The 27,591-nt window shown below is 38.6% G+C and overlaps 1 protein-coding gene across 3 annotated transcripts in view; it reads left to right on the forward strand.

Moving 5' to 3' along the window:
- Window positions 1-1,716: 1,716 nt before the first annotated feature.
- The window catches only part of DOCK8 (dedicator of cytokinesis 8), a 96,051-nt gene continuing 70,176 nt past the window's right edge, over window positions 1,717-27,591 (forward strand). The window contains exons 1-4 of one of the 3 annotated variants that reach the window (XM_040539911.1): window positions 1,717-1,935; window positions 18,926-19,028; window positions 23,121-23,296; window positions 26,207-26,278. In XM_040539911.1, coding sequence (XP_040395845.1) covers window positions 1,883-1,935; window positions 18,926-19,028; window positions 23,121-23,296; window positions 26,207-26,278 — 404 coding nt within the window. In that variant the 5' untranslated portion in view covers window positions 1,717-1,882. Of the gene's footprint in view, window positions 1,936-18,925; window positions 19,029-19,885; window positions 20,045-23,120; window positions 23,297-26,206; window positions 26,279-27,591 lie in introns of those variants that run through there. The other 2 variants (XM_040539912.1, XM_040539913.1) reach the window with 2 other exon arrangements.

Below are 27,591 nucleotides of genomic sequence, written 5' to 3' on the forward strand. Positions count from 1 at the left end.
AGAAGTAAGGCAGTGCAAAGCACTATCTTGCCTTGTCCAGTATCTCTGACACTCAACAGTTTTCTTGAGACCGACACACATGCCGGATCACAGTTATGACTGATTTGTAACCAAGTGATAACTAAGTTGAAATTACAAGTAGGTAAGTGGCACTAGCTTTATCTTGGTGACGTAAAGAAAGGATGGGTGTGGTGGGTAAGTTCTGTCCAAAAAAGTTTCTAATGTATTCTTCCCAAAGCAATTGTTTTCCAGTTAATAACAGTGTATTAATAGTAGATTTCAGTATTTTCTTTCTCAGTTTTTCAAACCTGTCTCCAAGATCTCATTCTGCTGTAGATCTTTGCATGTTTTTCCCCTAAACATGTCTATATTTGTTTCCATTTTCCATTTATTTACTTCTGTTGTTTTTGTTGTTATTGTTGTTAAATCTTACAGCTCTTCAGCATTTCAGCCCCTCTGTAAGGACATGTAGATAGTGCTCTTTGAAGGCCATACGGGGTTAACATTCATATTCAAGACCAGCCGTACTAACAGTGCTCTTAAAATTGGTGAATCCTGTAGAGTCAAAGGTAATTGTTGGTAATACAATTTTAGATCTGCACGGCATGATATTTTTCCATTCCTTGCTTCAGTCGACTTACTCTGTTTACCTGTAGATACCCTTCAGCTCACTGGGAACGGAGAAACAAGCTGTGACTGCCTTTCAACAGCTGAATCCTAATGTTGTTGCCTCCAAGGCAATGATGTAATAAAGACCGGACAACCTAAACTGAATTGCCTCTGCTACCCCAGAATTCATTTACAGAAACCATTTCTGGCTTCTGTTTCCCCTTTCAACGAAGCCTGAGTTCTGCTTATTTGCAGTAGCAGTGAAATCTGCACCAAGGCCGAGAGAAGCATACCAATCAGGAAACATCGCTTTGCAACACAACCACAAGATACTTACTAAAAATGGACGTTTAAAAGAGTCAAGCTGCAAGTACGGTAGTGGTGCCTGCTTAGAGCCAAACTTAGCTGGTATCTGGTGTTGGTATTTGTAGGTTTTCCTTACTAGTCAAGTACTTAAGGGGTAAGAGGGAGATATATCCAGAGTGCATGTGTGTATTGGCAAAATATCATCACAGGTCAAGAAGTGGCATCTATTTACAGCTTAATCCTTGGCTTCACAAGCTTTAAACCTGCATTTCACTGAGGTGAAATGAGACATTTCATTGACGTGAGGTGACATTTCATTGCGGTGAGGTGTGCTCCTCCTTGCAGATGTGGCTTGTGGCTCGCATGTATTCAATACCCAGGTATTGACCCTAACGTGCTCCCGACCTTGCCACCTCCACCTGTCTGAACCCTTCCATCACCGTGCTGGGGGGACAGAGAAGTGATCCCAGCTATTCCCACGCGTGCAAATGGCAGTCTGTGGGTGTGCAACACCAACACCACGGCTCCCCAGTGAAAGGGGCTGGGGGTGTTGGCGGGGATGCTCAACACTTTCCGCAGGTTTTTGCCCACAGGTGCGAGGTGAATTCTCCACGGCAAATTCTCCCGGTCGAATTCCTGCTTTCTCTGCCGATCCCTTCTGGATCCCTCGGAAGGATCCGGGAGGGAGCGGGGGCTGCGGGGCGGCTGCGGGGCGCGGTGGGGTCGCCGGAGCCCCCCGTCCCGGGGGAGCGGGGCGAGAAGCCGTCGGTGCCGAGCGGCAGAGCCCTCCCACTTGGGCCGATTTCGGTGAGGAAGGTGAAATGCGGAAGTTGCCACCCAAGAGCTGTCAGACGGCCGCCGGCTCTGTAGCCCGCAGCATGCAATAAGTAGTAGTAATAATAATAATAAATAATAACCCAGGCGCCCGACGTGCGTGCAGCTGGCTTCTGCCCTCCGCGGCGGCCGTATGGCGACTCTGCCCGCCGCAGAGAGGAGGGCGTTTGCCCTGAAAATCAACAGGTGAGAGAGAGACCCCCGCGGTGGGACGGGACGGGACGGAGCCCCCCGGCCGCGGAGCCGCCTGCCTGCTGCTGGCAGCCGGGCTCTGCCGCCGCCCCCGCGCCTGCCGAGGGCAGGTGGGGGCTCCTCTTCTTCCTCCCTCTCTTCCTCCTCCTCTTTCTCCTCCTTCTCCTCTCCGCACGCAGCAGCAAAAAGATCTGAGGCTGAAAGCGTCGCACCTCGCAAACTGAGGGTTTATGTAGGGCGTCCGTACTGCGGCGGCATCCCTCCGTGCGCGGTTTTTTTTTTTTTTTTCCTTTTACCCTTTCATCTGTGAAAAGAAAAAATCCTTCTGATTAGAAATAAATGTATCCTTCTCTCCCCCGTTGAATCAAGTGGGTGAGTTAGCTGTTGAACAGCAAACTCTGAGCTTGCAGTCTGCTAGGCTCCGGTGTCTTTTCCCAGGGAAGTGGTGACTCTCAGCTGGTCTCTCTGCTCCGTGGCAGCGGTAGGAAAGCAAGACAATTATTTTCACACTGTTAAAGGAAAACACAGGCCAGCTTTTCAAGAGCATTGTTGTTTGAGACAAAATCTCTGTTTCCAGGGTGTTGATGTAAGTACAAGGTAACTGAGTTTGCTGACACGTAAAAGAGCAAATAGCACAATGGTAATATAAACTGAGGAAAAGGCCAATCTCTGAGCCAGAGAGAAAAGTATGCACAGAAACTCCACCTCCCCAGCAATTTATTGGAAGACTTGGGGTTTTCAGTTACAGAGGATAAAATTAGCTCCACTGTGATATGCCTTTCCCATGGCAGAGTACACATCAGTGTACCTTTCCTTGTCCCTTGAGAATTCATTTTAAATGTATGGGGAATATACACAAGGGTGAGATATCATATTGAGAAGCCATCAGATGAGCGGTTCCCTGCAGGGTCCTGCCATGTTTTCTGATCATTTGGAGGCTTGTTTGAATATACTGTAACTGGCTGATATTTAGAGGACTTGGATTATTATTTTTTTCTTCCTATTTTTAGGGTCAGCTTTCTGGCAGCTTTTCCCAGCTGTGGTGATGGTCACTGTTCATCTGTGTGACTAAAGCCTTGCAAAGGCGTGCAGTCATACCAATTAATCTGGCATTGTTTCACAACGGCTGACAAAAGTTTCACTAGTAAGAACTGTTGTGAAATTAAACCATTTGGATTTTATTTTTATTTATTTTTATTTTGATCTGATAGCAAAATATTCAGTGTTTTTGGTAGAAAGTCAAATGTTCAAATATGTTACTCATTGTGTTCTGGCTGTAGTTCCATTTTAACAACCTGCATGTTTATTTGGCAAGTAAGAATATTCTCTTTTACACTTTGGTAGGAATGATGTGTATTTGCTAGCAGAACATCATGTTTGCCTTTCTTCAGAAGAACCAGGCCATTTTTGCATGACCCAAGTGTGGTTTGTTTTACTGACAGTAGAGTAGTATTTTTCACAAGAAGCTTTTTTTTTCTTCTTTTTTTTTTTTTTTTTTTTGAAAGGAATCTTCAAAATTAGAGGAATATTAAGTCACTGTCTAAATTTACTTGTCTGTACACAAAAGGCTGTTCTAAAGCTATAAAACTTTGTTCCCCTTTCTTCAGAGCTCCTGAGCTTACTTCTTCAAAATACAACTCTTAATGAAAGTTGGTCATTACCAGCAAGGCATCATTTACAGGAGTTATTACATTGTCTGTATAATTACTCTCCATTCACTACAAATACATATGCAAGCTCTTCTCTTTCTTGTTCTTTCTCTCACCAGTGACTTGACTAAGCTATGCAGTTTTCAGTGAGGACCAGTAGAGTTTTACAGGTTCCTCAGTACAACAACACTGGCTGCCTCCATGATCTTATGGGTGAGCCTTTTGTGTTCGTGGAAAGCATGATAGGTATCCAACCATCTTGCAAGCTGTGCTGACCACTGTTCTGTAAAAAATTAGCAGTGGCATAATCCAAAATGTTGTGTTAGTGCTCTGGTGTCATGATTTAAAGTTAGCATGAGTCCTTGATCATGTGCAATGGGGTTGCAGATGCTTCAGGAATGACTATTACATGACAAGCATCATAATTGTTTAAAATAAGGTCAAACTTTAAAATCAGACTTTAAAATAAGTACAGATGTGTAGACTGCATATGCAACCTGCCCACATAACCATGTCTTCCTATCATTTTATTTTTCCTTCCACCTATCTTGTGTTTGTTGCCCCAACCTGTTGCTTCCTGCCTTTTTTAATCCTGCAAAGACTTGCACATGTGTTTTTAATGCACGCATGTGTGAGTAGTTCCTTCTGTTTTAATGGGGTAACTTTTATATATAACAATGTTCATCTTATATGCAGCGTGAAGGAGCAAGCCCTTAAATGAGTGTCCCTCATGCTAGGCAACATTCTTAAAACTTACTTGTGTACTACCTAGAGCTGAGTGGCTGAAAACTCAGCAAGACCACAGAAAACGTCCTATTCAAATAATATTTATTACTATTACATGAGAAATTAAATTCGTGTACAACTTAGACTTCATTTCAAAGAACATATAAAGGTATCACTTGAAAGAAAATAAGCTATACCTGTCTTTCCAAATGGCTTCCTGCACAGGGCAAAGGAAGGGGAAGAAAATCCTCCTTACTGTGCACTACTGGGAGACGTTTTTGGTGCTGTCTGGGAGTGCTAGGGGTCCATAGTTTTCAGAAACCACCACAGAACATGAAAAAGCTGATTGTCCATGCTGAATCGAGTAAATCCTAGATAATAATTTAAAGGTACCTGGACTGCATGTTGTAAATGTTTCTACTTTTCAATCACAACATTTCTAACCAGAAACCAAGAAAGTTGATTAAAAATTTATTAAAGTACTGAAGAAAGCAACTAATCATTGTCGAAAGTGTGGGCTCTAACATGTAGCAATTGAGCAATGTATGTCTGAGAGGCAATACAAGCTGAATTTTAAGCAGCTTGCCTCAGCAGTGGGTTAGGATAAACATAACATTCACTAAAGAGATTTCTATTTTTATTACTTTTATTTAGCTAATGTAGTTTATTATTTTATCTTTCACATAGATCTAACAGTAGTAGTACTTTGTTTTGACTTCAAGTGAAGAAAATTATGCTTTAGGCACCTACCTGTACAATCAAAACATTTCAACAGATACATTACAAAACAGAAAGCTATCAAGAGCAGCACTACAACCCCTTAACATATCACTTAACTTTCAGTCATGTGACCCATGCAATTTAAAACCCTCGCAATAGACATGCTTCTGAACTCTCTCTACAGACCACCAATGTTTGCATTTGCAAGTGATATAAAACATTTTTAGTATTTGGTTTTACCATTTAATTTCTGTGTTCTTGAAATTGTCCAGTTGCCAAACATTTTTTTTTCATTTTTTAGTTTTTAAGAAGTACACTTAAGGATGAGTTTAGAGTCGTAGATCTATATTTAAAAATATATATTAAGGCAAACCTTTGGCTCAAGAAATCCTATTAAAAATAAAATTTAAGATTACAGTCAAAACCTTATCTCATTCTCAAATAGTGCCATGAACTCTACACTAATAACAACAATACATAAAATTACTCCTACCTGACACAATAAAGCCAGGTTAACCTCTTGTATTGTACAAAGTCTTATCTCTGAAGGTTCAGAAGAAATTACCGTTAAGTGGCAAAGCCTAGTGCAGAGGGGTCAGGTACAGTGCAGGATGGTTTCCGTGGCAGAACAGGCCATTTCCTACCTATTCTGACAGCAGATTTCTGTTCACTGCATCACCTTGATGGGATTGAAGCATGTATCTTTTGATTGAATTTCAGTAGAACTCCTACTGAATGGATATAATAAACTAATAATTACTTAGAATAGTTTTCCAGACTTCATTGCATAGGCCAAGATATTTCTTTTCATTATTTTTTTTTTGTTCATTTTACTTTAAATATATTCAATAAGCTGCAGAGAGATCCTCAATCCTTTTATATTCTGTATGTACAACAGGCTCATGTGGTAAGTATAAAGATGCACTTTTCAAAAACTGTGGTAAATTGTCCTAGTCAGTTTTTTACATAAAGTAGTGCATGACAGAAACCTCAATAAAATAACAGTATGTTAATAGTTAAGACCAGATTTTTGCTGTAAACCTAAAACACACATTCATGGCTTATCAACTTTTAAAAGCTACTTGTTATCTCCTTTTTATCAAATATGACCTCTGAACCATTGTCTAAGCATGTGTACTGTCAGGACAGTGGTAGTATGAAAAATCCTGTATTCATTTTTACTGAGTCAACGTAATTCAGGAAAGAGAGTCACAAGGGAAAGCACGCTTGATCAAAGCTCTGAATCCTGTTTCACTCAAATGAGTTGCACAATGGGAATCTGAGTGATGATAACTCCGATTAATAAGCCCTTGCAAGCTTATATTCAAAAGAGTTTGTTCAAGCAATCAAATAGTAATCTGTCTGAATTAGTCTGAGATCCAAAGCATAAATATACATATAAGTATGGCTTTTAAGAGAAGCTAAAAAAATCTAATCTGTAATTACTATGGCAACAGATTGCTTTTTATGTACTACATGTGTGAAATAGTAGTGGTTCTGTATTTTGCGTGGAGAATATTAAGCGGTAATAACAAATTAAAGATAAAAATGGCATGTACATAAGTTTTGCATCTTATATGCAACAGCTTCTTACTAACAGTTTATATTAAAAGGACAGTTTTCATAGACTTCCATGAAATTAAATGAGAAGATGACTTTTGAAATTACTTTGATTTGCACATGCGGGGAGCATAAAGAACAGGCTGTCATCTTGCTTCTGCATGCTAGTTTTGTTTGACAGCTTTTTACTTTGGCTATAGGAAATATTTAGGCAGTTGTCTCTTGAGGTTATCACTACACTGTTTTCACCTTTCATTAATTTTTATAGTCATTTTTTTTCCATTTTTTCAGCTGGGTTCAACATGCATTTTTTTCTCCATTGCCAGAACATGTATAACCTATTCCCAGTTTACAGGGTAGAGTATGATCCGATCAAATTACCAGCTCATTTCTTTTGCAGAATCACAGAATGGTTGATGTTGAAAGGGACCTGTGGGGGTCATCCGGTCCAACCCGTCCACACTCAGGCAGAGTCACCTACAGCAGGTTGCCCAGGACCATGTCCAGAGCAATGAATATTTCTAAGGAGGGATACTCCACAAAGCTTGGCTCTGTCCTCTTTGCACCCTTCCTTCAGATATTTGTAGGCATTGATAAGATCCCCCCTGAGCCTCCACTTCTTGAGGCTGAACAGTCCCAGCTCTCTCAGTTTCTCCTAATAGGAAAGGTGCCCCAGTCCCTTCAGCATCTTTGTGGCACTTTGTTGAACTCTCCAGTATGCCCATGTCTCTCTTGTACTGGGGTGTCCAGCACTGGACACAGCACTCCAGGGTGTGACCTCACTGGTGCTGAGGAGAGGGGAAGGATCACCTTCATCAGCCTGGTGGTGACACTTCGCTTAATGTAGCCTTCCAGCATATACCACCAGCCTTCTTTGCAACAAGGGCACATTGCTAGTTCGTGTTCAGCTTGGTGTCCACTAGGACCCCCAGCTCCTTTTCTGCCAGGCTGCTTTCCAGCTGGGTGGCCACCAGCATGTCCTGATGCCCAGAGTTGTTCCTCCTCATGTGCAGGACTTTGCATGTCTCCTTGCTGAACTTCATGAGGTTCCCGTCAGTCCATGTCTTCAGCCTGTCCAGGTCACTCTGGATGGATGGCAGCAAGACACAGAGAGTCTGGTGTACACAAAAGCAAGCCACTCCTCCCAGTTTGGTGTCATCTGCAAGCCTGCTGAGGGTACACTCTGCCCCATTGTCTAGATCATTAATGAGGATGTTAGACAGGATTGGATGCAGCATTGACCCCTGGGGTACACTGCTTGTTACTGGCCTCCAGCTAGACTACAGGCCACTGAGCCTCCTCTGGGCCCAGCTGTTCAGCCAGTTCTCAAACTACCTCACTGTCTGCTCATCCAAGACATAATTCATCAGCTTTAGACATGTTTCCTTTATACATATGAAAGACCTGATTTCTTAAGCATTACTTCTTCCCAGGAAAGGTCACTCCTTTCTTCCTGACTTACTGCAAGGTGATTTGCCCTATTTTTAATTCTTTTGAGGTGTCAGTGTCTTTGTGTCTTCTGGATTTGTATTCAGCACAAGGAATAGATTGTACATGCATCTAGAGCAGGGGCAGAGAAGAGAGATGACAGGGAAGTCTACTCCTTCATGTGCTATTCACAAAGGCCAGTCCCTACTGCAGCCTCTGCATAGAGGTTCTTTACCTCCCATCCCACTACTTCCTGGGTTCCGGACAACCTGAGTGAGCCGAAAAATTGAGGAGGAGTTCAGACCACAGTTTCATCCCTGTTGTATCAGCTATGACTGCTCACTGCATGTGAAAGACTAAGCAACATCCATTAGATGCCTCAGATGGCTATTTCCTTAGGTATAATATCCTGTCTCTCTTATTTGGGACACGTTTACAGGTATTGTTCCACTCCAAGGGGGAGATGTAACCTGCAGGACCTATGACCTAAATCTACCATATAGTTAAAAATATTAAAGCAGGCTTGGTAGGGATCCTGTCTATAGTAAATAGTTCTGCAGTTAATAGAGGGAACTTCTTAATGCCTGTGAGTTTATCTTTTCATCAGCCCTAAAGATAATTCATTTGCCTTTGCTAGGGTGTTTCCAGTGAGTAGTCAAACTAGACTAAATCTACATCAGTGCACTGCTTCTAAACTTGCTTTACAGCCATGCTTGAGCAAACGACAAATGTAGGTGGTGCAGTTTGGCTGGTCACTATGTGTAATGTAACCAGTATCAGCTGATTTGCATATAACATTTTTGCAATTAATAGTTGTTGCATTTAAGTTCAACTATATCAAAGTCTGTATGTATCCACACAATCAGACTGCACCTGGAAGTGAGCTGTGCCATATATGTCATATATAGACCATATGAGCGAGAACCTAGCTGGAGGCCCCAAGAGAGACAACTGCATGTAAAGACGATCATGGCTATAATGTTTTTCTCAAATTCCCATAAACATGTTATAGACTCAGATTAGATTGCAAGCTGTCATATTTTGTACAAGCACGGAGTTAATGAAAAGCAAACAATTTGCAAAAACACATGTGCCCATGCAACACCACGTGAATCCTTTAGAAGTTCTTGATCCTGGTGGGAACTGTGAACGCTGGTTCTGACAGAGGCAGATTGTAAATCAGTTACAGGAATGAGTTTACAAAGTAATCAACATTATATACCAAGATTATGCCATAGGATATAAATTCATAGTGCTGAGATAAATGTCTATAAGTATCCATTCATTTTTTCAAAGATAAGATTATGCAGAACACTCTTGTTAGATTTGATATCCTGTTGTCCATTACAAAGACTAAATGCACAGACCTACAGACCTTTCTTATGGTAATCTGTGCAAAAGACTACAACATTTCCGGCCTAAAAAAAAAAAAAAAAAAAAAAAAAAAAAAAAAAAGTAGCTTTTATGAAATAGAATAGAAAGAGTAAGAAAATGCCCTCCTCCTACTTTTTGAGGATGCTGATGACCTTGGTTATTTGCAGTGATTTACTTTTGTACTGTTTACCCTAAATTTTATGATTACCTTTTCTGGAGTGGTCTGCCTCTTATAGAACCAAGGTAACAGCAGCCACTTATCAGCAAACAGCCTCTATAGAAACAAAGCCTTTAGAGAACATTTGGCCACACAAGCAGAATGCTGTTGTTACTGTGGAGACAGATGTTATTGACAGGTGTTGTTAGCTGGAAGGTAATCTCTTCATCTGACTGGGTGTTCAAATTGTCTTTAAAATACATCTATTTTCTATAACAGTTGTTGAAGACTGGATTTATACTGCACATATATCTGTGCAGTCACTAAGCCAGACATGATAATCTGTGCTGCATGATTAGAATACTGTGGGTTTTGGTTTATCTCTGGAAGATCAGCAAGAAATGGCCTTTAGGCTCTGCACAAAAGCTGCATTTAGAATCCATTTCAAAAATCTTATGTCCCTTTCAGACTTCAAACATTTACATGCGTTGGGAAGTCCAAGCTGCAGTCTGTGATGAGGTTCTGTTTTTGTGGCACAGGAAATGCTAAGTTTACACACACACAAAAAAAAAAAAGTGAAGTTGCAAAAGAGAAACATCTTTACATCCACCAGTTTGCACATATAAGCATTCCTTATTTTACCTTTCCAGGCATTTTGAATTTTCAGACATGATTTTCAGCAAAGAAGAATATTTAATGTTGTATTTCGTTAAAAAATAAAATCATAAAACCTATTTTAGGTTTTATGGTCATTAAAACTATTGTACATGAGCATAGTTGAGCATTGTTGTCTTTATTTCTATTCTAACTTGATTACCTTTTTTTAAAAAAACAAAACAAAACAAAACAGACAGAACTATATTGTTGTTTGTAGCAGCAGGTAAATTCCACCCTCTGAAAAGTGCTCACTAGATACCATACCCATCCTAAATGTTTGCCACCAAGAATGCAGTTACAGCAGAATAGATCTAGGACTAAACCAGCTGTTTAGCCAAATTCACCAAAAAAAAAAAAACCTTCAACAGCATTTTTTCTATTGACCTTTGTAGAGCAATACTTGCATGTGATAAGTCATGCAGTTACCTAACTCTAATAATAATGACCTGGAGATTTTTTATAAAAGAGTTAGCAAGCCTGGTCTCAGTATTAATATTTTTCCCTAAAGTCAAGCAATCTGGATTTGGCAAGAGTATATTTTATTTCAGTAGTTACATGAGCTGAGCTTTACAATCATTATAATAACAAAATCTCATGTCCAGAACACTGTTAGAATAATATTTAAGCTTTTCCCAAGCTTGACATTTTACAGATGAATTAAGAATTGAAATGCAGTTTTCATGATGCATCATCCCAATGTGTGTGTGTGTGAGTGCGTATAGCATAATTTCTATAGAATTTGTACTTCTAGCAATAGCCAACAGATACAAAAATATATTATTTTTAACAACATCATTGTTAATGTGCAAAATTCTTTGGGCTTTTTTATTTATAAGAGTGTGAGCAGAAGATCCAGCTTTCACATGTATCTTAGTTATTGCTCTGTATTCTGTTGAAATCAAAATTCTCTGTTCTAAAAATGGCAGTACCTCCCCATGTACTTGAAATTGTGCCAAGTCTTTCAGGTACACAGACCTAATAGAAGATACATTTTTTTTCCTTTAAATTTAAAGCTGTAAAGAAAAAAAAATATATATTATTCTAAGAAATAACTGGGAAAAAAAAAACATTCAAGGATTTTATTTTTGTTACTGATCTAGTGTGTTAGCTTGGTGGGGCAAGATTTGTATGTTTTTATGTGTTATCCCAGTGCCAGCTCCAATATCAATCACTGCTTTTAGACATATTTGAGAGGCAGAAGTTAGATAATCATCAGTATTATGAGCTTCCCATCAATACTGGGTCGTAAAGAACTTACATCTACAGTAAGACCAAGCAGCATCTTCCAGAGTGAGTTGTGGTAGCACAGGCCACAAGGAGAGGAGTTGAAGATGCCAGTCTAACAATATCAGCATAAGTCCTACATTATGCCGTTAGCAACATCACAGCAGGGCTCTGCTGTTTCCTCATGAAACAAATGTAAGGTCACCCACAGAAAGGTCACACTGAACCTCTACAAATCAGTATGCTTAGGAAATGAGGGGCCAAAATATTAACTCTTTTTTTTTTTTTTTTTCCAATTCTGTGTTGTTTTCATTATCTCCTCCATTGGCTTGTGAAATAATTACATTATTACAGTGTGAAAGACTCATCTGGAATATGTAGTCAATTTGATTTGAAGTCCGTCATGAAAGATACAAAATATACATTCTTTCCTTCTTGATAAAAATAACAACCTTGATCTTGGAAAGAAAAGAAGTGACAAAATAACCAGCCCTGTCACAGAAAAAATGAAAATTTCCCCAAGAATAACTTTTAAATGCTCTTTATAATTATCTTTAATGTCTGACCTTCTTTCACTTACTAATTGTTGTTTAGGAGGAAAGTGGAAACGAAGCATGCCAACTAGCATAATTATGGGTTTTTAAAAAATTATCAGTATTACAGTAGCACTTTTGTAATGAAGTCTTTGTGAAGCTCAGGTGATATGCATGGCCTGAAAGATAAATCCTTACATTTATGCCATAATCAGCTTGTTTCGAGTTGGTAGAACTGTGCAGACCAAACAAAAATCCAGAAGGACATGCTGATGCCGTTCTATTACATTTCAGTCACAGTATAAAAGCTAGCACATGTGATCACTAATGCTTTTGAAATTGCCCTTTTTGTTGTAGATGATCCAGGATTTTGGAAGCCATTTAAACAGTTTAGCAAGGAACAAACAAACAAAGAACTAAGCACAGCCACAAAGTATTGCCCGGGAATACCGATAGAGTCTTCTGTAGAGATCAGGGGACATTTGTTAGAACGGTGTTCTTCAGCCCTCTCAGTTGAAATGACTGTTTAAGGAGGCCCTAATGTGAGCTTTAGCTCACAGAAAGTTCTCTTGAGACAACCATGGAAAATTATCCTTAGATAAATTGAGTTTAATCCCTTCAGAATGAAAGATTTGTGTATATAATGCAGAATGCCATCAGATTTTAAGCCAATGGGTACATTAAAAAAAAAAAAAGTTTCCACACAAATTTATCTTCTGTTAGCATTGCTAATTAGCATCATGTGAAATATTCATTAGATACTTTGTATTGAGTATATAAACTCTCATGATCAGTTTAAGCCTATACTAAAATGACGGTTAAGATTAATTTATATACCTTGCTTTCCAGGAGGTACCAGTATACTGTCACATGAAACGTTACACCTAGAAACACTCCAATTGCAACAGGCAACCAGTCAACAATGTACAACCTCTTCTCAAATGTTATATTTTGCATATTATCCACAGAACACGGTGATTAAAAAGCACATAAAAGCATGGTTCATCAGGGCCACATCCTAAGTCTTCTGTTTCTTTGCATGGCAAGAAAGTATCGTTGTCCTTTTCCTCCACTGCTAGGATTAGAAAATATTTATTATTAGTAGTATTAGTATTATTACTTGTATGCTTATGTCTCTTCCTGAGGGAGAAACAGCAAAGCCAAGCTGCAGTGAAAAATCTTCACTGAATGAATGGCATACATGACCTGGGACAAAAATAAAAAGTGACCTCTTGCCTGTTTTTCTGTGTAACAAGCTGCCAGTGTAATGAAGTCAATTTCCACTCCTAGATTTCTCTCTTCGTTCCAGCACCATCTTTTTTGAGAAGATTGTGGTTAAATTTCAGCCAAATTGAACAGGATTGTTATTGCCTTAGTTGATACAGACTTAATGTGGTAGACCCCTAAGAAGGAGTGTGCCAAAGGACGCACAGCCTACCTGAGTCGCCAATTAGCTGCTAGTTCAGATCAGCCACTGCTGTAAACAGTGAGTAACAAAGCTGGCCTCTGGTGCCTTAAGGACTAATTATAAACTTAAAAGAAGAACAGGCAGTTCCACTGGCAGCAAGAGAAGAACTTCTAAGCAAGATTCCCATATTTGCTAGTTAAAGATCTGGATTGCTGCCCAAAAATCTGTGTGTTTGTGTGTGGGAGTGGAGGAGAGGGGTAGGTATTTGATAGCTTTTTCTGTTCCAGAATTTTTGGTTCTGTGTTTTTCAGTTGTAACTAGAGAAGTTGCATGTTGAAGGCTCAGAAAAAGAACAAAAGGGGGCTGAGAAGCTTCTGCACCAGCAACAGATGGAAGGGATTACTTCTCAGGGTAGCTAAGGATTAATATTTTACCTGTTAAGCCAAACTTTTCACTGTTTTACTTCATGATTCTCCCATCTATATACATTTCCATGCAAATGTTCCTCCATCCTTGGATCTTGTTCTTATAGTCCCTTTTTATTTCATTTTTTTTCATCTTTTCTTGATGTTATATTATGTCAGCAGCTCTTGCAGAAGGCAAATCACTATTCCTCAGAATCTGCTGAAAGAGATTGTCAGGGTGTTAAAATTTTCTTTTCATACCCCAATCTAGTACATAATGTTTAATTTTATTTGGATAACTGGATTGGTAGGTGTATGAAGCATACTTTTAAGATTTTTTTTTCCTATTACATACCTTCTGTTTTCCAATTAATAGATGATCTTTAAAACTATTCTCTTTATGTTTTCTTTTCTCTGTAAATCCCTCATTCTGTGTTCAAGATTTCGTATGATATCTGTACTAGCAAAATCCTTATTGTCTCTTCTTTTAAACGTGTTTCAAAGAACTACAGAACTAGCTCCTTGCATTATGTGTATTCATATCATTTTAATTATAGAACTTACCAGTGTTCAACCACAGTATTACATGTTAGAGAGAGAAAGTAAATGACAATGTTACCTTCCTTTCCCTATACCTCACCTAGGCCCAAGCACTACCCCGAACTTCCAGGTCCCCAAACCTGCAATGAGCTCTCTACTGAGACACATCTCAGAATTTGACCTACGAGTTAGATTTAATTTTAAAAACCCACAGATACAGTCTGTTACATCAGTTGCAGTATTGGTTTAATATATTATACAAACTGTACACTTTGCATTGGATAGTATTTTTGCAATGAACAGTTGAATGTTTCAACTTTTTTTCAGCAATTCAGGAGAATTGCTGGAGGATTGTATCGATGAGTGACGCAGACGCTGTCAAAATTCTGATTAAGCAGAACAGCACTGGTATATTTTTTTGGCTATCTTGTGTCATATTTGGGTGGTTCAGAAAGTCTGGTAAGCTCCAGCTTTTTCAAGATTTGCACCAAGGAATACTGCATCATCATTCATGAAGGGCCACATCAATACAGAGTGAAGCAATGAATTCCAACTGACATTATTTTGCTCCAACCCTGTGGAGCAACCAAGGATCTAAAAAAACCAGGAAAGCCTTAGGCTGCAATCATCTCCCATCTTTCTCTAGGTTTATACTGTCTTGCAACATAACATGGGAACACTGACTGACTGTGAATTCCACCGTGACTTTTGTGGAAAAAAAAACTCCTCCAAATCTACATTTTTATTTTTCAGGCAGCTTTCTCCTTAAAAAAAAAAAAAAAATGCAGGGGGACTGGTACCAAAATGATAGCTCTGTAGAGCTGTTAGAGATGCAGCAGCTGTTAATGCTGCTGGTGCCACTTCTGCTCTGTGAAAGGCTTGCAGCTGCCCAGCTGTTGCCTCTTGTTAGTTCTTGGTAGTATTCACTACAGTGCCGGTGTGCTCTCATCACCGTAGCATCACCAGATAGCTTCTTCCAGTGTCCCATTGCCTTCGAAGTGGGAACATTTTTCCCAATTGCTTATTAAATATTTTGTATTTTAGTTTAAGAAGATTGCTTTTTTCCATTTATGGACATGAATTGCTCACTGTTTTCTTTATGGATTGCTATCTTTAACATAGTTGGGGACAACTGCTCTGTCTCCCCTCACTCATTTCTTTTGGAATCTGGACACCACTTTTTTCAGTCTTACCAGGTGGATCAAAATGTCGAGTATTCTCACTGCTTTCCTTTGGAGCCTTTTCAATGTGATTGCATATTCCTCTGTGGTATTCTTAGTGTGTACATCAGCTTTAACACTGTCATTGGCTTAAATAAATAGAAATAACTTTCCCTTTTTTCTGCACTTATAGTACTCTGTTAATAAGTGGCCTGGTCTTCTCTCTCAGATTGTCTGCAGCGTGGTTATTTATTTAGACAGTGCATCTCCCTTTTTGTATTTCTGCGTTTGATGGGCTTTCTTCTTCCTACATTTAGGGTTTTACATTTATTTTTATTGAATTTAATTGTGCTGATTTAGATAGTTTCTAAATGTGAGATCATGTTAAGTATAGCCCTCTTTTTCAGTACTCACAATTTCTTCCAGTCTGATGTCATCCACAAATTTCATTACTACGTCATCTATACCATCATCAGTGTTCTTAAATAAAATGCTAGGCTGGAGCTAGGCTGAAGACAAATTACTTTACTCACTTACAGTACATTGTTTGAAATCTGTTCACAATCTTCTTCTAAACTTTTGATGACTACACCTTGAATAAGTGTGGGGGTATTTTTTGTTTGGTTGTTTTTGTTTGTTTGTTTTTAACCAAGTTTGGAAACAGTTGTGTTGATTCCATCTAGACATTATCTTTTTAATTTGCTTAAGGGAATGCCATGAGGGATACTAACAAGAGCCCTACTGAAACCAGTTAACTCTCAGAGAAAAGTATTATAAATCTTTACGTGACTGCCATTTGATAAATCCATAATCATCATTATCTAATTTTTCTTTTCTATACCAATAAGTCACAAACTTTTCAGACCTTGGGGTACTAAACAACTTTTAGTTGCTCACTGTGCAATTCATCATCAGGCTAATAATAAACAGGCATTGTTTTGGTGATTAATGATTAAAATTGATTTCATGGCCTGTGCTTCAATTGGAGGTTACAGTTTGGGACCTGGACCAGTTCCAGCTGGTCATCAGTTGATTGCCCAATAATTTGCTTTGCTATCTTTTTGAGTGTCAGAGACAAGCTGACTGATCCGTGATTGTTTGAGTCCTCCCAAAAACGGAGAACTCAAATAATCATGAAGGGCCTCTGGAATGGCCATCTGTTCCCAGCTTGGTACTCAGGTTTTCAAAACTCTCCATGACAATCTCTGACTGTAGCACCCACCTTTTCTCCATGTTGGGTAGCTGACTTGTACTTTGGGTTTGATGGCTCTTAGCAGCTGTGTCTTTCCTCTACTTATTCCCATTAGATCCTGCCAACCATTTCTGAGTCAGTTCAAACCAACATGCTGTCTTCTGTAACTATAACTCTATTTCTTCTCTCATTCTTCCTTCAGAGATAAGAAAAATGTGAAATCAATCAATTAAACTACTCTTAAACCTTTTGAAATTCACCTTTATAGATTATGGGCTTATTCTTCAGTTGAAGCAATTTATTTTGCAAATTCTTTCTTTTGCGTACTGGGGAGCCTCTGGAACTAATTTTGAGAAACTTGTTTCCTTTCAGTTAGCTGGGTTTGCACAGGCTTTTACCAGACAGCAAATTAGCCCCCATGTCCACATGCATGCTTCCTCTTTTGTGGATGAAAGTTCATACCATTTCCTTTTCAAAAATGACCCCATATCTGGTGTAATTTTTACCTTTTTTTTTTTTTTTTCTTCCCCTAGCAGCAGCTTCTGCAATACACTGTAACACAGGTTTATGAATACATCTGCTCCTAGACTTTTATTTACATCAGTAACAGGTATTTCCGCACGGGATAGAAACTGACTTACTCTGTTCAAAGGAAAATCATAATTTTTAATAATCTGAGGTTTATTTTATGCTTTGTTACACACATTCATGATTAGAGATTGTCTGTAGTGGGAAGATGAAAAAAAAAAAAAAAAAGAAACCTTGATATACAAACAGGTTTGCTTTTCAAAATAGGGCAATAATAATGAGGAAATCTGCAGACTTCCTTACTCTCCCTCCATGGCTTCTTTCTTGTATAATTATTGAATCAGCTTTAAAAAAAAAAAAAAATTTTGTCCTTCCTGAGATTTAGGATATCAGTATTGACAAGGAATTTCTCTTCCAAATGGATTCCTTTTCTTTCTCTGTAACTCTAGCTTTGCTCTGTCTGCAGTTACTGCTGCCTTTAGAGTGTAGTCATGTCCCATTCATGCCAGGCCTTGATCTCCAAGCACTTACTCTTAGTTATGCATCTTATGTATCTATACTTTGGAAATAAGGCCAAAAAATTGAATACCTTCTGTTAGATGCCTGTCACTTAACAAGAGTAGAACTGCATTCGGCAGAATTTGGTTTTTGTCATACGTGTGAACAACAGCAGTAGCCAGAAACTACGTGTGGCAGAATATGTCAAGCAGTCATGGAAAGAAGGTGCACATGAAATAAGGAGACTGTAGCATCTGGTAGTTTGAAGACACCTACCAATGCTCGCTGGAGTTGGAAGAGAGTCTCATATAGAAGAGAAGGTCTTCTTGCCTCTGTGTTTTCCTGTCTCAGTGTTGGTTGTCCTGGTGGGCTGGCTGCCAGAAGGCTTTTGTTCAGATTTGGGATCTGCTTAATTGCCTCTTCTTCTTTTGAAAATCTTGTCCTGAATATTCATGGAGAAATATATTGTAAATGTTTTGTTATCACTTCATGTTTGATTAGTCTTAAATAATATTACATATTTATTGATTTATTTCCTTGAAGAATGAGCAAGCTGCTCTGTTTTGCACTCTGGGTACATGCAACTGTATTATCACTCTGGGATTTCCAAAGAACTCAGTACTGGCTTTTTGTTCCCATTGAAATCAACTAATTAGCACTAAAGTTGTCTTTTCCTCAAATGTTCATCTGACACAGTTCAGACTGTTTTTTAAATTCGTGCTTGGGTTTCTCTTGTGTTGTTCAGAACAGACTACACTATTAGCATAAATCTGTGCTTACACTGTTCAATGAGCAGTCCTACTTTGATTTTACCCATTGGTCAATTACTAGTTCATTAAAATATATTCCTCTCTGATGTTCATTCTTCTTTCTTTGCTCTATTATTCTTTAATTTTTTTTTTACAGAAACAAATCTGCAGGTATCACTGCCACAGGTTGCAGTCATACTTCACTTAAGGGCAAGGTAATTCTTTCTTGCATAATCCTTCCCAGTTGCAAGGATACATAAGGATATAAATGTGTTGAAAGAGTGTCAGAATATTAATTACTTAGGACTGCAAATGTTTTTTGGAGATTTGTATGAATTACAAAACAAAAGGAGTCTAGAACATAATCAAAATATGTTTATAAACACTGGGACACAAGGCTAGATTGGATGAGGTCTAGGATTTGACATATGTATGTGTATAACTGTAATTATAAGGGTTTTCTCTGCTTAATTAAAGGTACTCCTCTGCAGAAATAAGAAAGCAATTTACTCTCCAACCAGGCTTTGCGCAGTTCTGTCAACGAAGTTTAAGCACACCTGGCTTTTCTACTCTTCATCTGGTAAGTTCTGGGTTTGTCTTCTATGTACAAGTTTGGTATCTTAAGCCATCTTTATTTCACCTGTCTTCTGCCTCAAGCTGTTAAAAATGCTCCCTGGTAAGTTGAGGATATTGCACACTTGAAAGAACTAGGAATGGTCCTTGGAGCCTGAAATAGACAGTCGTTCTACATGCTACTGAGAATCAAAGTTAAATAGTTAGTGTTGGAATATATAACAGCCTTGCCTTGCCTTGCCAGAAATGTTGAACTCCACAACCAAGAAAATGCATTGTGTGGTGGCCACAGATGTTTTGCAAAAGGAGATCAACAAGAAAAAAGAAAAACAGAAAGGTGGAGGCTCAGCTAGCATGGCTTATTTCGTAGTTCCCAGAGCTAGCAGCAGAGACAGCATGCCAGCCTGCCTTTCAGTGATGTTGAGTAAGCATGCTAAGTGAGAAATGCCAAAGTGTGCCCTGATTGGCATAGACCTAACTGAGTCAATGGTTATGTGGCTCCAAATTCAGCCTTCCACAGTTAATCCTCTTCCCCTCACCCAAAATCAGACCATATGACATCGCCCTTATGACAAAGGGAAAAAATACCAGATCTTCTTAATTGCCTTTCAGGAAGATGGGGATTCTACAAACATGCTATGCCATAAAAAAAAAAAAAAAAAAAAAAAAAAAAAAGTCTTTGGTACTTTTTTTTTTTTTGGTGAGACTCAATAAGTAGGAGCAGAAAAAGTCTCTATGCACCAGTGGTTGTGAAAAATGAAAAACACTAGATGTAAGCGTTTACTTCCTGTGTGTCAGGGCCTCCCGCCTCTACTCACTTCCTTAATCTGAAATGCTGTGGTGTGCTTTAACTTATTCGTTGTGGTTATTCCGACAGTGGAGGCTGGGTTCTCTTCTGCATGCATAAAGTTGCTTTTGCTCTTAAGAAACTCGGTAACATTTCATTTCCTGGGTATTGCACCGTAGCTGCCATTTTGTGCGCTGTCACAATCTACATGCCTCTAGTCCATCCTCCTTAAAAAGGTATGTTTGTAGTAATGATTTGTGGCTGTTTTTTTTTTTTTTTTTTTTTTTTTTTTTTTTTTTTTTTTTGTAGAATGATTGTTTTGCACACTTCTGTAACGTGTGAATATGAGTGTAGGTTTCTGGATTGAAATAGTATCTCTCTGTGTTTTCTTTGATAATTTGCACTGTTAGGGAGACCATTACCCTCCACCTGTAGTTACCTTTTTCACCATCTTTTCCATTTGTATCTCATTCACAATAGTCAAAAGCACACAGTTCCATTAATTAAAGATTATTACTATCACTTCAGCTAGAAAAAGTTACAAGACATAATGAATTGTGATGTATTTGACTTGTTGGAATGACAAAGTGTGGTATCTGAAAGGAAATGCAATGCTTAATTGAAAATTAGATTGTAATAAGCAACATTATTTTGCATGCAAAACATTACATCTTCAGCAACTGAAAGGACATAATATGTTTATATATATATAATTTAAACTGTGTTTTGCTTTAATCTTTTGCAAATTATTTTTTGTACAGTTTGCTAATATATATTTACGCATAAACACATACTGTTTTAACTACTAGCAGGACAGTACAGTAAATGGGCTTCAAGGATATTGTCCTAAGACTATTAATGAAAAGTCAATAGCTAATAAAGATTCCTATTTACTCATAACTGTTGACCCAGTATGCTCAGTCAGTGTTAGGTTTTCCTTTTGGGTAAGAAGGGCAAAGAATGAGAAAAATTTTTCCAAAACTGATTTCAGAGAATTCAATAGATCATTTAAATGTACAGGCACATGGGCAAGTTCTGACACTTCACTCATGTAGAGACCACTATAGTTTCCCTACAAAAGAGGAATATGTGGGTTTTTGGGGGGTGTGCTCAATGGTCTCTACAGCATCATTTGCTATTTTTTACAAATGTTTGAAATGCTTTGCATCTCCTAGATGTTTTTACAGTATTTCTCCAAAATATGCTTCACTTTCTGTGATGTTTTTGGATTTTCATTAGCTGACTAACTTCCTCACTTAAGTTTCCAGAACACTAATAAGCCTCCAATACTTGTAGTTACACCACTAACCATTTTTAACTCATCTCCTTATCTACAGTGACTGATGTGATGTGGCATGGTACGCGTGAGCCATTTTAGTTCAGAGCTACCCAGACCTTTGTTACTGCTGTGCACCTTTGTACTTTTCATAAGTTGCAGAATTCTTCATTGTCCTGTTGAGATAAAATTCCTGGGTACAACACTGTCACTTACAGAAGTAAATTCATACTCCGGTGAAAATCCAGCCAACTCCCATGAGAGTCTTCCATGAGTAGGTCTCAGTAATAATGAGTGAAAACTTCATGGTTTTGACCTGCAGATTTTATTTGTGGAGAAGAAGACAGAAATGTAAAGAGAATAGCTCCAGATTATACCCTGGATGAGACAATTGTCACAGTAACATTGCGTATAACGGCAGTATTGTTATCAGGGACATCAGGTGCCTTATTTTCCCCACACCCCATCAACAGAACCGTAGAGATAGATTATCTTATCAAGTTTCAGACCCACTATTGTTGGAAGCTTCAGAAGGCAGTTGTATGAAATGTGTTTGGGCTAGCTGGTGCTATACAGTCCTTGTTCTTCACAGTCAAGGATGATTTGATATCTATTTTTTTGGCTAAAATTCTTCCTCCTAATAAATAAGGTATTTCAATGCTATTGTTTTAATGCTCTAACTATATTTCATTGATATTACTGCACTTAGGTTTCCATGGCCTTTCTGGAACTCACAAAACATAAACCAGAGTTTTCTAAATCTGTACTTTTTAGAACTCTTAGTTACTTGTCAAGACAGTCAACAATATGAGATGCTGGTCTCTGCACACAACTAGACAGATATTTTATTTTCTACACATATACAATCTATTTTTATTGACCATACAGAAAGTGAAAATAAATGTCATTTTTATCTACAAATTGAAAGATATATTAAAAGTTATATATGAAGTTACATTTATGTGTAACAATTTTAGATATTTACATTTACTGCTTCTGTTTTTGAGACTAACCAAATAAAAAGAGCCAGACAGTTTCACAGCATGTACGAGTGGCAGAGCTTGCACTTTTTGAACTTTGTTGTGGATTGAATGTTCTGTGTAAGAATGGCTGATAAAATAAAATCAAATACTTCTGTTCTCTGTCAAGGTGCAATCCCACATGCCATAGAAATGGTGGTTACCTAAGGTTTTGTAATAATTACTTTAGTAGTTCCATGTAATATGTTGTATAGTTATTGTACTAACTGTTGAAAAATCCAATAAAATTAAAACTCAGGTAAAACTAAAATCCCAAACAATTTAAAACCAACAACATTCAGAGATGGAAAATAATTTCTTCCTATTTTGGATAAATCTTGCCCTCAATTTTGGAGCTGTAAGCACGTAGCATTTCTAATAGCCAGTACCCTTCAGGCACAACACCCCAACTGAGAGGCATCTTCATGATGGCAGCCATGGTGCTGGCACTTAGCTCAGTGTAACCTACCAGACTTACTGCCTTAGCCTTGTTATTGTTAGTGCCTTTCTCACACATGGTTCAGAGCCCATTGGCAGCTCCCTGCCAGCTGGCCACTGTCATGTTGGTTGCCTTGCCCTTGTTTCCTACTTTCTGATGCTTTTTCTATCACTCTGATGAACACCATAGACTGGACAGGAGGGACTGGGTGTGCTTCACAAGGATCCAGCAGAGTACATCTGAGGGAATCCAGAATGTACTTCAGACAGCACTACTCCTACCAGCATCTGTGAAAGCTTAAAAAGGAAAATAGGTGCAAATTTCTTTTTTTTTTTTGTTTTTGTTTTTGTTTTACATTAAAACTTTTCTTTCTTTGTTTCATCATTTCTTTTATAGCTACATGTTTTGTTAGCAACTTTTCCTTGCATTCAATGCAATGGCACACTACATTAGGCTAGATAGCTCTTCCTTATTTTTAATAAAAATGGGACAATGACAAGAATTAAATAAGGAAGCCTAAGTTACACTATTATAAATACCTCTGTTACTAAAACAAAGTTATTTCTTTCTTTCTTTAGCCTTCCTTTTATGACGCAGTAGACCCACTAGATTTTGAAGGCTTCCTAATGATGCAGCTGAACAACTTGGACTCAGAACTGGCACATGAACTTGGTGATTTTCCTGAAGATGACTTGGATGTTGTCTTTACACCCAAAGAGTGCAGGACTTTACAACCTTCTATGCCAGAAGATGGGTAAGGAGACTTTTTCTCTCTCTGAAATGCTGCATGTTTAAAAATAGTTTTGAGCATAAAGATATTGGTCCAGACACCTCACTCTGCTATCCATCCAGCCATCATGTACTTGCTTAGCTTTAAACATCTGAACTTTGTCATTGATTCTGTTAGGCCTGTTGGCACAGTTAAAGTTATGCAAGAACTTAGACAACTTCCTGCTCTGGCTGGTAGCTGCGGATGGGAGGTAGGGGTAGACCAGGACAAAGAGGGAAGAAGGACAGGAGGGTAGTATGAAAAACAATTCTATTTGTGACTCTTGTCTTGCTGTGACTCTTGGAGGTGGAGGTTGATTTTGATCATGTAGTAACCGTAGGACCAAGCTTTTTTTCCTTTTTTTCTTTCCCACCAGCTACGTGTTACATGGCATTGACTAGATCGCTAAGCATCTTTTTCTCAGTATCTTCTTTGCTTAATATTCAGAAGGTTTGGGGGAAGAAAAAAAATGTCAATTTCTAGTGTAGAAGTCAATTCTGGGCCCAGGTATATATTATTGAAATAATTAGGAAGCTTTCCACTATTTTCAATGGTTTTTAAATTATAATAGTTAGCGTGAGTTGATACTAGTACTTATCTATCCTGGAAATACTTACGGTGGTTTGATAAACAAGGAAGATGTGAGCAAAAGAATTTTTCAGAATGAGAAAAAGCACTGCCTTGGAGAATTTTCTAGTGTGGTTAGGAGAGTCCTATGCACTGTATGCAAAATACTCTCCAAGGATTGTTTGGCCGTAAATGTTACTCTTGAGTAGAACCACAAAGGTGTAGCAAGGTTTGCAAGCAGCAAGAGCCAGATAAACCTGAAGTCAGCACCAGTTTAGCCCCAAACTGTTGTGTTTGCAAAGATAGCTAACTGTGTAGGAGTGTTTGGGATGCAGCTTGGCTCCTTCCAGTGTATTCACAATATAACCATATGAACATGGTCTATGTTCTCTGCTGTACTGAACCTGAGTGCTGAAGGCATGAACAGGCTTAGCTTATGGTGTCCTGGCTCAGGGCAGACCTGCATCCCCCTCTGCTCTTGCATGAGATGTAACAGCCTGTCCTAATTTATACCAGCTAGCTGTATGAGTTAGAGCCCTATACAACAACCGAATGCCTTCATTGCTTTCTGCTCAGCACACCAAATGTGATGAGGCTCAGTGGGAATCACAATTCAGGTGATTTTCACTGTCTGTGGACTAGCTGAGTCCCCCTAGGTGGGTTCTCAGCCTGCATATTCCTTCCTGGCCTAATGTAACTCTCAGGAAGTTCAGAAGAGCAAAGGTGGTAGAGAAGGTGTCACACTAATCATGCAGATCCTGAGAGCTCTTTGAATCATACAGATCCTATGAGATTTTGTAAAATTTGCACAAAATGTGATTTTGACTTAAAGTTGCACATGAAGTCACTCAGAAAATGTTCTAGTCTTTCTTATGAACTTGTTTTCTTGTAGCTGGGGAAAGAGAACAGATATCAAAAGACAATATTTTGATGCTTGAAGTTCACATTCAGTATAAAAATACACTACTAATAATACAGGAAGACAGGATTAAAATAGTAAAAAAAAAATCCAACTTAAGTATATTGTTATTCACAACAAGTGAGTAAGTGAAATTAAGTTTATTGTTATTAACAACTCAAGTTGTTATTCAACTTGATTTTAAAAGACAAAATGATTCCCATACACACATTTCCAGCACCGTCTCCCAATATAACTGTTATTTAAAACAGCAGTTATCTTTTTCCACCACAGTGGTATTAAAAGATACTTAAAGGCATCTGTGGCATAGCTTGGGGAGACAGTAGCAACAAATTTGTATCCAGCAGACGTTTTTATACAACAGCTCTCTGCTTAGCCATTTACACTGCCACTATGGATATTAACACTAGATGGAAAATCCTGGTCAAGGATGCATGGCATGTTAGGGAGCTGAGCGCTTGGGAAGGGCATACACTGGAAATCTGCGTGCAGGCAATGCAGCTTTTGGTATCTTCCTGTGCCGAAAGCAGGAAGCAGACACCACCAACCAGATGAGGTTAATGTGCTGGCTGCTGACAAAAGCATGTCCTTCTGATGCAGGAAGTCACCACGTGCTGCCTCAGCCCACTCGTGGCATGAGGTGGTCTCAACCCTGATCAGATGTTACCCAGCCTGGGCTGCATATCTATTTGAGCACTGGGTGGAAAGTGCTAACAATCAATTTTGGTACAGGTCACTAACTTTCTTCAGAATAGGGGTAGGGTAATTGTGCTACAACATCATGATAGCACGTTCATCATCACTAACATTGACTATAGCGTATAATGTTTCAGTGTCAATCAGTATCCAGCCTCTCAGGCAGTACTGACAACTTTCTACGTTAGATGAGACATTTCAGAATCATAAAATTGTAAAGTATTATCATATCTCACAGTTTTTTTGAGCTGTCTGATTAAATGCTTAGGGTCCATTTCTGGAATTTTCTCCATTTCTATGAGAAAGAAAGTTATACCAAAGTCTTACAAAGAGACTATGTATTTGCAAGAGTACAGGAGCTGAGGCCTCTGGAAAAGTATCTCTATTGGAAAAACACAAAGATGGATACCTGGTACACTTCATTTTATTTTGCAGTACTTTATAGCAACACCAGTCTTATATTCGTGGCAAGTGGTTATCTCTGTTAAATGTATGTTTGTTAATTTATAAACACAGCAACGAAAACCTGCGTAAGGGTACTCATACAGTACACATATTCCTTAAACCTCAAACAATAGCTTAGCAATAAATAAACATACAGGAGAGAACTAATAGTGAGGCCTTTATCCGAACAGCATGTTTAGATAAATTTCTCTGTCCTTAAGGCATGACCTAGTTACTAAAATATTTACCATGTGTTGCTTTTTCCACAGGGTTGAACTGGATTCACATGTCAGAGATTGTGTTCAGACGTATATCCGGGACTGGCTGATTGTGAATAGAAAGTAAGCTACCTACAAGTAAATGAAGTAGAAAACATTTTGCATCCTATTTGACAGAGAGAAGATGCATGTTATTAGTAATTTTAAAAAATAATTTGAATCAGTGACTGAAGACCAGAACTGACTTCTCAGTAGTTTTGCTCTACTGTTTTGTTTGAGCCAATGGGCTAAATAATTTTGTACCTATTTCTTATATTCAGGTTCTCTAGGAATTAATCAGGAAGTAATTCACATCAAGTGTCTGTAATGATGATTTATCTAAATCAGGATTAATTCAGGATACATTCATTGTGCTTCCTTGCATTCTCAGGAGTCAATTAATTGGCAAGTATAACATACTTGGTGGAATATTATCTTCAGAGAAACAAAGCTTAGTTCTTGAATGCCTGGTGGTTAAAATTTCTATGTCATAAATTCGTGAACAAATTACAAATGGACCAATTCAAATATATTCCAATTTTATTCCTCAGCCATGTGGTCCAAGTGGGTGTCAGGTCAATCCCTTGCTTTGAGGATACCTAATACCTTTCCAATCTGATTCACCTCCATTTTAAAGCAGTATCTTAGTAGTAAGTAGTAGTGGCTGTTACCACGGTTGTCCTAAAACTTTACTCATCTAAAAGTTGCAGCCATTTTCCAGGTCCCAGCCTAAACATTTTCATAGCCATGTGTGCCACTTCTTCTTAGGCCAATGCTGTTTCTTCTCTCCTTACTCTTTAGCCTCTTTGCACACTGAGGGACAGCAATCATATCCTACCCCAGCTTTTAAACTGATGGGCTAAAGCCAAGCTTTTTTAATCTCTTCTCCTACTGTAATAGCTTTGGTGTCTACTCAGTGTTTATGTGGTGAGTAGTTGATCTTTCATCGTGACCTCTCATCCCTTCTTTTTCTCCTTTTATCTGATGCTTGAAAAATCTTTTTTCTTTTCTTTCTTTTTTTTTTCTTTTTAAGTTTTGTGCATTTATGTAAGGACTATTGCAGTTTGAGTTTTGTCAGTTTTCACTCTACCCATTCATACCAGGCTTTTAATATACAGCTGTTAGCTGTCTAGTCTTCAGTCCTTTCAGGCTCTTTGATTACTATTGTACACTATTTACTTTGTACAGTTTGGGGCACCACAATACAAAAAGGACATAAAACTATTAGTGGGCATCCAATGGAGCACTATGAAGATAGTGGAGGGACTAGAGGACAAGATGTATGAGGAGCAGCTGAGATCCTCGGGTTTGCTCAGCCCAGAGCAGAGCAGGCTGAGGGGAGGCCTCATGGCGGCCTGCAGCTCCCTCACGAGGGGAGCGGAGGGGCAGGTGCTGAG

Source organism: Cygnus olor, chromosome Z, assembly GCF_009769625.2.
Source record: "Cygnus olor isolate bCygOlo1 chromosome Z, bCygOlo1.pri.v2, whole genome shotgun sequence".
NCBI lineage: Eukaryota > Metazoa > Chordata > Aves > Anseriformes > Anatidae > Cygnus > Cygnus olor.